At 56.5% G+C, this 11,906-nt stretch overlaps 1 protein-coding gene across 1 annotated transcript in view; it reads left to right on the top strand.

Moving 5' to 3' along the window:
• The first annotated feature begins 10,921 nt into the window (after positions 1-10,921).
• WDR1 (WD repeat domain 1) overlaps positions 10,922-11,906 on the top strand; it is a 24,498-nt gene continuing 23,513 nt past the window's right edge. Inside the window, 2 exon segments of the mRNA XM_024741759.1 lie at positions 10,922-11,038; positions 11,041-11,065. Of these exon segments, the coding sequence (XP_024597527.1) occupies positions 10,975-11,038; positions 11,041-11,065 (89 nt within the window). The 5' untranslated portion in view covers positions 10,922-10,974.

The raw sequence follows: 11,906 nt of genomic DNA on the forward strand, positions 1-11,906 counted from the left end.
TTGTGCGTCCCCTTCAGGTGGGGGAGAAGGACTGACCTCGTCCCTTCTGTCCCATTGCACGTGCCTCCGAGTCTCTGCCGCGTGCCCGGGATGGCCGCCGCCCCACGGGGAGCACAGACACAGAAGACCCACCTGCGCGGAGCTCGCTGCCTCGGGTGGGAGTGAAACAGGCCCCCGGGTGACAGGAGGAAGTGGCGTGTTTGATTACCGCCTGGACAGAAAGCCAGCAGGCAGCACACGTGTGGGATCCAGGGCAAGGAGAACACTGAGGAAACGGGCTCCGAGAAGGCCCCGGAGCCGAGTGGAGCCCGAGTGGTGGGGACGTGCCTCACTGGCTCCCAGGCCAGTGGCCCTCAGGTGCTTTGGATGTGACATCAGTGTCACCCCCTCCCCCGCCCATTGCCAGTCGTGGTGCGGCCCCCCACGTGTCAGCTGGCTCCGGGTGGGCACTTCCATTTCTCTCTCCTCCACCCTTCCACCTCCACCTCCTTTACTTGAGCCCGAGTTAATCCTGTTACAAGTATTTATAAGCACCTGCTTTGTAGTGAAGCCCATGCCTAGTTCTGGAGACACCCCAGCAAAAGCCTGTCCTCACGGAGCTTGCAGTCTCCCAGGGAAACCAACACTCAGACGGGACTGATGCTGAAAGGAGGAGACGTGCCGTGAGGACTTCTGAGCAGCTGGGGGCCCGGGAAGGGACCAGTCAGTGGAGAGGGGGTGGCGAGAGGGCCCCGCACAGGTTGTGGAGTTTTCTGGCTGGAGTACTGGGGTTGGGGGGAGTGACAGGCAGGCAGGAGAGGGTGCGGGGCTCTGGTGCTGTGGGCCGGGCGGCTCTGAGACAGCCCGGCCCTGACCGGAGGCCACCAGAACCTTGAAAAGTTTCAGCAGATAAGCAGTGCGGTAGAGAACTGGTTCTGTATCTAAGATGTGAGGCGGGAGGGAGACCGGTTAGGAAGCTGCTCAAAGATTAAGGCATCATCAGCTGGTTCATCCGATCCTCGGTCTTGGTGTTGCCCACACACATTCCATCTTGCCGAGCCCTGCCCGCAGCCACAGTGCCCAAGGTTAAGTCAGTGGTTCTCAGTGAAGCGGTTTCGCCCCCGCTTCCACCCTGCTAAGGGATGCTTGGCAATGTCTGAAGACATTTTTGTGCTACTGGTATCTAGTGGGTAGAGGCCAGGGTGTTGCCAAACATCCCACAATGCACAGGGCTGTCCTGCAGCCCAAAGTGTCAGCAGGGGTGATTGAAGAACCCCAGTAGGTAACATTCTAACGCACCAGGTTAGCCCTTTAAAAGAAGTGTGCCCTGAGTGCTTTGGGAGCAAGAGGGAAGGACCAGCTGTGCCACAGAGCCGCAGGGAAGGCTTCTGGAGAAAGGGCACTTTTGAGTTGGGTTTTGGAGGGTGAGTAAGAGTTCTCCAGGAAGGGCATTGAGACAGCAGAGATGGGGGGAGTCTAGACAGGGAGTACAAGTGCATGGAGGTTGAAGAAGTGGTGAATCAGACCTGGGCCCTGCCCTCTGTGGGAAGCTTTGTGGTTATAAGAATGACATGTAGTCCAAGGAAGAAAGTACTAAGGGCAGTGGGGAGGGAGGTTAGGGAAGGTAGTGTGAGCTTTCTGGGCTGGGAGAGATATTTCCAGCTTGGAGCATCAGAGAAGGCTTCTTGGAGGAGGTAACCTTTGCTTGAGGTTAAAAGATAATTAGGAGAAGGTTATCTGGGACCGGGAAGTAGGGAAGATATTCCAGACTGAGGCAGATAAAGGGAAGAGTCACAGCTAGCGATCTGATAGAGGAGGGAGAGGGTGGAATGGGAAATGGACTTTGGACCGTAGGTCCAGCTGTATGGCTGCGTTCCTTTGGGTGAGAGGGAGCCTTGAAGGTTGAGTAGGGCAGGCTGATCGCACTGTGTATGAAGTCACTGGTTCACTGCTGGACCCTGGGCCAGCCCAGAGGAGGTGCAGGTGCGGGGAGTTCTTTGGAGGAGTGAATGTACAATGCTTGGTGTGTTCCCACCACCCGCTGAGGCACTGTGATCAGGCTGAGCCTCTGGATTCGGACCTGCAGGTCTGGAAGTGCAGAGGTTTGTGGAGCTGCCTGGCAGCCGGATCGCTCTGTAGTCATTCGAGTTGAGCCCTCGTCACCAGTGAGCAGAGGGCCCTGCAAGTTGTGTTTGCTGCACAGGTCCCACCACCAGCGCCTGCTTTTAGGAACTGGCTGTGTTTAGAAAGCCAGTGCTCTGGAAACTTAATCCTCCTGAAGGTCGTGCTCACTTTGCCTGGTTTGGAGGAGGCCCAGGTCCTTCTCTGGAGGCCTCCGCAGTGCTGTGTGCCACAGCTTCAGTGGTTGGGCGGCCTTCCCGATCCGTGACATGTCCATTGGGTTCACAGGGGGCCAGGTGTGCCGTGGCAAGCCGCCATGTGCTGTGGCCGGAGCCACCCCTTAACCTTACCTGTAAAGTGCAGTGGTGACCTCTGACCTCAGCACCTGAGCCTCAGGACAAAGGAACGTGAGAGAGCCTTGAGGGGCTCTTTTACTGACTTACCCCCTGTGTTGTGGAAAGGTGTGAGGGGAGATTGCTTAGCTTGCTGCTGGGCGGGGGCTCCGCGCACAGGTCGGAGGTGGGCGTGGCCTCCTCCTCCAAGGCACCTGCACTGCTGGGCCCTGAACCAGCCCTCTGCAATGATGCGACCAGAGTTGGGACTTAGAGCCTGGCGGATCAATGGAAGGCAGAGGGGTCAGTTCCAACGACATTGTCAGGATATTGTCCCGGTCCCAGGAGGGGCACGAAGAACTGGATGGAGTCTGGCTGGGGCAGAAAGACAAGGTGGGGTTGAGAGCTGTTGCAGAAGATGGGACAGGGCTGGGGCAGGCCTGCGGGGTGGGGGGTCACAGGTGGGGAGCAGGGCAGGGACAGTCCCAGGGTAGAGGGTGAGGGGCAAGGCTGAGGTGAGCCTGGGGTCTCGGTGAGATGACAGGAGGTTTTCACGGGCTCTGCCTGCCTCTGCCCATATCTGCTAGGGACCCACGGGCCTCAAATACCAGGGCTTCCTCCTGGTTTCTGCCTGAAGTCCCTTGTCCCCTGATGGGGGCAGGGCAGGAAGGAAGTCCCAGGGGAGGGGCACGCCAGCCTCGCACCCTCTGGCAGGGCAGAAAACCCAGCCCCGCTCTGAAGGTCTCCCCGCGGCTCCTGGAGTTGGCTTCCTTCCCTTCCTGTCTCATTCCCCGTTCCCGAGTGCTTCCCCAGATAAACTGCACACCCCAAATCCTGTTCTCCCTGGAGATCGTGGAGGGGGGAGGGGAAGAACTGCTGCCCACCCTGAGTGTCTGAGTCCTGACCCTGCTGGTCTGTGATGAGCCTGGCCTGCAGTGGACACGTTGGGCACAGGGAGGCATCATCTTTGGCTCAAGTAGCTGGCCTCCCTGTGTGCGGAGCAGCAGGGAGGGGTTGCTGCCGGTCGGATGTATTATGTTCTTTATGTTCAGCCTGGAGAACTTGCCCCCAGTTGTATTGGGAATACGGACGAGGTGCTGTCTCATCCAGCCCAGAGCCTGCTAGGAGGCCGAGCCTGCTGGGTGGGGATGACCCTGGGGTTTCACTCACCCTGACCATTTAGGGGCAGGACTTTTAGGGGCAGAACTTCCTCCCAGAGCAGCTGCTTACTCATCTTCCACCAGCCACCCACTCACCCTCTAAGGGCAATGCCAGGCTGTACATCCAGCATGGGCTTTGCCCTCGGGGGGATGGCTTTCCTATCCGTAGCGCCCACATGTGGGTGTGAGAGTCCTCGGTCAGCCTCGAAATGGACGACTGAACAAGAGCCCTTGTGGCGGCCTGGCCACAGACCGCTTTTGCCAGCTTCTCTGTGAGGGAAGTTGTCTCCGTTAGAATGTTCGGGTACAAAGGACTAACCTGGGCAGGGACAGGTTGGGTTAGACGGACGTTTAATGGATCCTGGGGGTCATCATTTTATTGAGGCGTAATTTAGGTACAATAAAATCCATCCGTTTTAAGTGCACAACTTGAGTTTTGACAAACTGATACTGTCCCATCACCACCGCCATGATCATGGTACAGAACGTTCCAGTTACTCCCAAAAGCGCCCTCTTGCCCCTCACACTCTGTCGGCCTCTCCACCCTCCTCCCAGACCCTGGCAGCCCCGACCTGCTTTCTGTCACTGTGGGCTTACCTTTCCTAGACTTTGATCAGAAAGGAACCACGCAGTGTGTTCTCTTTTGCATCCGGCTTTGTCACTTAGCGTAGGCTTTCGAGGCTCCTTCCTATGGTTGAGGGTATTTAGCAGTTTGTTGCTCTCTGTTGGCCGAGTCGTGTTCCGCTGGATGAACAGTGCGGTTTGCTTCTCTAGGCACCTGTGGGTGGATGTTTGGGTTGTTTCCACTTGGGGGCTGTCACGAACCTTCAACCATGTGTGTCTTCTTGTGGACATGCGCTTTTCTCTTGGACAAATACCTAGGAGTGCAGTCGCTGCGTTTTTGTATAAGTGAATCTTCATAGATAACACGCTGGACTATTTTCTGGCTGTATCATTTTGCATTCCCACCAGCAATGTATAAGCATTCCAGACTGTACCCCACCCATCCTTGCCAAATTGGTGACATCAGTCTTAATTTATTGACTCTAGTGAGCATGTCATGGCTTCTCATTGTAGTTCTGATTTGCATTTCCCAGAAGGCTAACGACATTGAGCGCTTTTTCATGTGCCTGTTTGCCATTCAGAATATCTTTGGATGCCTGATATATTTCTAATTTCATTAAACAAATGTTTATTCTGCAATGGATTAATTTATGAACCACATACATACTGTATCATATGATGCTGAGTGTTAAGTCCTAGGGGGAAAAGGACTATGTAAACTTTTTTCCCCAAAAAAAACACTTATTGAGCATCTGTTATTTGCCAACTGCTGTGATGGCTAAAGAGATAAATGCACATGAAGCAGGTCAAAGAAAAGTTGGAGGAGAGGGGCAAGAAGGCCAGGGACTGGTATGTCATAACTGCCTTAGGGACGTGTGAACTGCTTTGCAAGCACAGGAGAGAGAAGCACAGGAGGCTTCGCGCAGATTTCTCCTCAGTTAGGCCTGATAAGTGGGTGTTAGCAGGCAGGGAGAGGCGTTGCTGGCGAGGGCATGGCATTTACGGAGACAGGGGGCTTACAGGAAAGGCAGGAGTGTGGTTGCCGGGGCTAGATACTAGGGGGCGCTTCTCCGGGCTTACTCTGGTGGGATGGGGGGCGGGATCCAGTGGCCGGGAGGCTGAGAAGAGTCCAGGCCTCTGACCTTGTCGAGGGGCATAAGGAGGGGGTGAGGGGGGAGACAACGGGGTGGTCGTAGAGGTGGGGTCAGTTGGGGGTCAGGTTAGGTGTGCCTGCAGCAGCCTCCCTGGGACCCGATGTGTCCACAGCCTGTGGGAAGCTGCCTCTTTTCCACGGGCACTTGGCTCACGGAAAGCTGTCAACGGGTATCAGGGATTAGATGGCTCCGTCTTTCTTCCCTCCTGGGAGAAGGCTCGGCTGTGGAGACAGATGGAGAGCATCTCACAGCACATGCTCCAGGTTTGCTGAGAACCGTTGGTTGTGTGTGCAGGGGTGGAGGGAGTGCCGTGATCTACTTAGAGTAAATTCTACGTTGAAACCTTACTGCTGAGTAGCAGAGATGCTCCTGGTCCCAGATGCTGGCCCTGTTCTTGCTGCAGAGTCCAGCCAGCCTTGGACTTGTGCCACAAAAGGCAGTTTCCCAAACAAGGGATTTGGACGAGGAGAGGCTCCTGGCTGCCTGCCCCCCTCTGTTGCCGCACCTCCAGGCCAGAGGCTCTGGTTCGGGTCAGACACTGCCTGGCAGCCTGTGATAGAGTTGGTTCTGAACAGGGGAGACCCGCTTTGGGGGAACTGGACTCAGAGAAGGCAGCAGCAGCCGGCAGCTCCCCAAAGTGGGAGAAAATGAGAGTCATAGGTTTTTTTCTAATTTTTTTTAAGTTTCTAATGAAACTTGTATTTCCTGTGTATATTTCACAAGTACATATTTGCTTGTACTCTGGCAAGGAAGGAAAAGCAGACAAAGGCAAGAAAATCACCTCGAATTTTATAAAAGAGTTAAAAACCACCTAGAATTCTATGACCCAGGCAGGTAAGTATACTTCTGGGATTTTTTTATGGAGGTTTTGACTTCAGTATTTGTGTGTGTGTGTATGTGTGTGTGTGTGTTATTTTCCCACCCGAATCCATTAATCCAGAGAGCGGAAAGCAGTTTGCCTGCTTCTTGGTTCCGTGTTCATTCTGGTCTCCTCCCTGCAGAACCCGGCCATTGCTGACATCTACACGGAGCACGCCCACCAGGTGGTGGTGGCCAAGTACGCGCCCAGCGGATTCTACATCGCCTCTGGAGGTACCTGTCTGTCCTCGCGCATGGCTCCTTGGTCCATGTGGTGTGCCGCTCCCCTCCCCCCAGTCCTGGGGCCAAGCTGGGCGCCTGGCTTGGGAGGGTGGGGGGTGGAGGAGGAAGAGGGAAGACCCTCCAGGATGGGGATGGCAGGTGGGGCGAACGTGATGAGTTTCAGTTGGGGCTGACAAGGAAAGGGTAAGCCAGCAAAAAACCCCTTTCCAGAACTCTAGCTGGCCGTGTTCCAGCTGGTTCCAACTCGGAGGTCAGTGGAGATGCTCACGTGAGGTTGGCTGGAGGCCTCTGCGGGCAGCTGTACCGTGCGTGATGTATCGGAGCCCATTTTGTGTGTGTGTGTGTTTCTGACTTGTAGCTTTGTCTCATGTCACCTTTTGCTGTTCCGTTCCCCGTACCGAGCACACCACCAGCCTCAGGCAAGCACTTGTTCCATTGGTGGTCAGGGCCTTGGCTCCATCCAGCCGGGCCTAGTGGGAGGCTGGGCAAGAGGAGGGACATGAGCTCATCACATTGTGGATGCTCTATTCACCCGATTCCTCGAGACTGGTCTTTTACTATTTACAGATGAGAAAGGGAGGCACACAAGTTAGCGTGGCTTACCACGAGTCTCCCATTCGTTCATTCATTCATTCATTCATACACTCAGCAGATGTTGGCTGTCTTGCCTGTGTCCAGCCTGGTCTCAGGCCCCATGAAGAGCCAGGTGGATGAGCTGATGTGGGCCTCGTCAGCCTCCCTGGAGAGTGACAGAAATGAGCAAATTGCTAAAAGAACTAACGGCCGGTGGGGGAGGGCCGGGATCACACACCCCGCTGGCCGGTTGTCTACAGTGCCCTCACTCCCTGCGTGGCAGGCAATGCAGACCTGTCCCGGAAGGGGTCGCCCCTTCCTAGCTATGCAGCCTTCCCTAAATAACTTACCTTCCTGGGCCTTAATTTTCTCTTCTGTAAACTGGGACTGTTAGTTCCTACCAGATCGGTTTGGGGAGGACCCAGTGCAGCAATGCATGTACAATGCCTGGGGCAGCCCTGGCACTGGTGGGCACCACAGGGGACTGTGGTGTCTGTCACTGAATGCCCGGACGCACCAGGGTGACAGGCGTGCTGGCTGACGGCTAATGCTGGCCGCCCGGGGTTGTGTGTGAAGGGTTCGGCCAGGAGCTGGCACAAAGTGGTCACTTAATGATTTTTATGTTTAGACCTACTCTGACTCCATCTGTAAAACTTGCCCTAATTTACGTCCTACGATTTACTCTAGCCCTGTGATTTCCCCGCCCCCCACCCCTGCCTGCCAGCAGAACTTCCCTTCATTTAAAGCGCTATGATTTGGGCCTGGTGCCTTCTAAAACCGTGTCTTCTCAGGAGATAAGTGTGCTTGGCACAGCTTCCCTGGCTGCTCTTTGAGCTGTGGCCCGGCTGCTGAATCACTCATGAGCCCAGGCCTGCCCTCCGGTCCCCAGGCAGGTAGTTTAACCAGACAGGAATCACGGTCTTCAAATGCTGGTGCAGAGACCGTTGCAAAGGACAGTCCACAGAAGTAAAGGCTCCATCTGACGTCTTCCTCTCGTACAAGCGCCCTGACTTGGTGGGGGAAGTGAGGGAGGTTGGGCTGCAGGCAGGCGTGGGCGGTGTATTTTATGTTTCTAGTGAGCTGGCCCTTTGAATGGAACAAAGACTACAAAACATTTACTGCAGAGATTAGGGCTCTGGGCTAAACATAAAAATAGTGTGGTGTGTAGGGTTTGGAGATGAGGTGCTGTGCCCTCTGGCTAAGTGGGTTACCCGGCACCCGGTGTGCCTGGGGTGGGGCTGGGGTCCCTGAGGGCAGGGGTCCCCATACCTCGGGAACCCTGCAGTCACTCCCAGACCGGTTTCCAACCTCAGATCTGCGAGTCTTTAGATCCCTGTAAGTCTGGCTGGTCCACGTTCTGCAAAATGATCGGACCTTCTGGAAGGCCCGTGGGAGGAGCCCATGCCAGGGGCTGGACCCCCAGCTCTGAATGAGACGGCAGTCTGTGCCCTGGGGAACCCTGGGTCCTGTGTGATGTTCTCAGGGCGGAGCCATTCCGGGGCCCGATTTCCCTTTCTAGGGGATCTTCCCAGGCTGCGGGGTAGAGGCTCTCGTGGATAGGGTTCTCCGTGCCCTGAGAAGGATGTGAGGGTTGCTCAGGTGAGGCACGTGGGAGGAAAGACCAGGCCGCAGAGCCAGAGCAGGTGTGAGCAGAGGCCGCCCCCACCGCTGCTGCCTCAGCAATGCTGGTGTGTGTTCCACACCAAGGCGGGGTCGGGGGCAGGCTCACCACGAACGGCCATTACCGGATGCAGCTTATTGTCCGGGAGGAGACCTGTTCCCAGTGGTGCAAGGAGGCCTTGTTGGAGGGAAGGAGCCCCTTCCCCGCTGTCACCGTCTGTCGCCTTGCACTGCGGTGCTTTTCTCCGTAGTCCTGTAAGTGCGTGGATGTGTGTGTGTGTGTGTGTGTGTGTGTGTGTGTGTGTGTGTCTGCCAGCAGATGCCTGGTCTGTGCTGCGCCCCCAGCACCTGGCACAGGGCCTGGTACCCAGGTGCACCTTGTCAGGGCCGCCCTCGTCGGATGGGGCCTGAGTGCCTGGTCTCCAAGCCCCACTGTCTGTTTCCAGCCCTAGCTGCTTCTGAAAAGAATCAAATGCATGAGTTGGGCCCATCAGAAGAGGCTGATGGTCTGGGCAGGGAGACAGTGGGAGAATGACTAGGATGCCTGGCCTGGAGGCGGGCTGGGCTGAGGGAGGTACAGGCGGGTTGCCCGTTGAGTTCAAGGGGTGGAGAGCGGCTCCCTGCTGTCTAGGGGTGGGGAGGGGAACGGGCTCGGCCTTGTGCCTGCAGACACTGTGTTCTCCATGACTCCATGTAGCGCCCTGGGCTGACCTGAGCACGGGGACCACACAGCCCGGCGTGTGCATGAATGTGAGCACACACGTGTGTGTTTCCTTCCTGTACACACAGTGCTCCTTTTCTGGCTCCGGCCTCTGCCCCTTCCTTTTCTTTCCCCGTTGGCCCATTTGTTCAGCCAAGGGACTTAACTGGCTCAGGTCAGCCTTGGAGCTCGCCTTGGGCAGTGTGCCAGGCAGTCTGGCTGGACCTCATCCAGAGACCAGGGCCCCCGGGACCCCCTCATTAGTGCTGTTCACAGGGAGGCTAGCATCTCATCTGTGCCTCGGCGGACGTGAGCCCCGCGTGTTTGCCCACGGGGAGGGGTCTCCAGTGGCTTCTGCAGAGCCTTAGTTAATTCACTGACAGTTAGAACTAACTCTAACTCGTTACAAGTGTCTGCGGTGTCCTGGGGGCTAGTCTAAGGCTTTATACGTGTTGACTCATTTTATCGTCACAGCAGCCCTCTGGTGGCATGTTATCCCCGCTCTTGTGGATGCAGTTATAGGTGGTGTTTTAGGCCTACAGAGCCGTGTGGGGCAGGGGCCATGTCTGCAGCCGACGCCCACCCTCGACTGGACCCGAACAGAAGTTGAAAGCTGTTCCCACTGGAACAGTCTGTAGACCTTGCGTTCAGTGCTAAAGTGGCCAGGGGTCCTGGATACAACCCGAGCTTACATGCTGGGGGCAATTGGCCCAGACCTATGCGGGGCTGATGTCTTAGCCTCAAGAGTTAGTTTAAAATGCTCCACTTTTCTTCCTTATTTGGGAAGTCAGTGCTCAGTTGGGAAGGGGATGTGTCGGGGTTGGTGCTGGGAACTTGGTGATGGGATGGTGGTGGGGAGAGAAGGGGGTGTTACTTTAGCACCGATCTGCTGCAAATGCTGCAGTGAGAACAGGCCTGGTGTCAAGTTCTGCCTGTAGCGAGACTCCTTCCAGCAGCCACCTGCGTGTCTCACAAGAGGGTCTCACTCATGGCTCAGCCATGAGTGGTGGGATGGTGCCTTGCTCTACCGAGTAGGGGCTGCCGATTGCCCGAGGCGGGGAAGGAGCTGGGAGGAGAATGGGGCCTGCAGACCCAGGTGGGGCCCCCGTGCGGGACCCAGCATGCCCCAGGCTGCCCAGCTGCACACACAGCAGTACCCTCGTTTGTACTGGTGACTGCAGCCCCTGCACGGGAGGTGCAGTGTCACTAGTACTGTCATGTTTTACAAATGAAGATCTTTAGCTCCTGAGTGTCCCAGGGCCCGTATGCCAGTTAGGTAACCCTCCAAGGAAAGGAATACAGTCATATCCCAAGCTGCTTCCTGGGCGGCGGGGGTTGCCACCGTGCGTCCCTGGGCTTCTTGACACCCATGCGGGGCTTGAGATCCCTGTGATGCCTGGAGAAATGTAGAGACCCCCTTTTGGTCCTCATGGAGGCAGCAGGCTCTGATTGACGGTGGCTGGGTGTTGTTTATCTGATGAACACACACGCCTTCTCCCAGCTACGCCCGGCCAGCTCCAAAACCCTGGGTGGTGCTGGGTGGCCATGCCTTGTGCCCACGTGGCCCCGGCACAGTGGTGAACGTGGCTCTCGCCGCCCTGTTGTGTCCGCAGATGTATCTGGGAAGCTGAGGGTCTGGGATACCACGCAGAAGGAGCACCTCTTGAAGTATGAGTATCAGCCTTTCGCTGGGAAGATCAAGGACATTGCTTGGACGGAAGACAGTAAGAGGATCGCAGTGGTCGGGGAAGGAAGGGAGAAGTGAGTCTGGCCTCGACCCCTCCTGCCTGTATCCCTTGCTTTGCTTTCTTTCCCGCACGCCCCCGGTGGGAGGAGTGCGTTGATGTCGGTGCAGCTTGGACTGGTGTGTGTTGAGTCCTGTGGGTACTGGGCTTCCTTCAGGGTGGACTTCGGCAACACACGAGGGAAAACCACACGTAACCACGGGGAACCCCCAGGGTTTGTCTCCGGGCCCAGGCACCTTCTCTGATCTGATGTCCTTGGCCCTTCACCTCCCAGAACCCCAGCTGTCCTGCCCACGATCCAGGCAGCAGGAAGCAGGAAAGGGAGCAGGTGAAAGTGATGCAGCTCCTAAGAGTGTTATCGGGGTCCCTCCCAGCAGCAACGCCACGACCACACCTGCCGAGAGTGAGGCCGGATGTGTTCCCTAGTTGGGCACACCCCATGGCCACCTAACTGAGATGGGAGGAGGGGGCGACAGGACGCTGGGTGGGCGGCCCCGGGGGGCTGCTGCACTCACGGAGCCAGTGACCAGCAGGGTCAGTACCGCAACCCAGGTGTCTTATTCCGAGTGCAGTCAGGGTTCCCTCCCCGGCACCTCTGCCGCCCTCAATCACTTGTACTTGTCAGACACATATCTTTGTTTCCCTTTCCTAGAGGCTCCTCGTAATGTGTGTTCTGATAGGCATTCATTGTTCCATAGCTTTTCTTCAGGTCATTCCTGTTGGTCACAAATGGTAACCCAAACAATACATTTTCGTTGACTGTGTACTGCTGGCTGACAGCAAGGCAGCATCTCCGTTCTAGCACCAAAGTGTTTCCTGGTCCCCAGCCCAACCCCAACCCACCCCCATCCACTCCC

Source organism: Neophocaena asiaeorientalis, unplaced genomic scaffold (assembly GCF_003031525.2).
Source record: "Neophocaena asiaeorientalis asiaeorientalis breed wild unplaced genomic scaffold, Neophocaena_asiaeorientalis_V1.1 scaffold218, whole genome shotgun sequence".
In the NCBI taxonomy this organism is placed as follows: domain Eukaryota; kingdom Metazoa; phylum Chordata; class Mammalia; order Artiodactyla; family Phocoenidae; genus Neophocaena; species Neophocaena asiaeorientalis.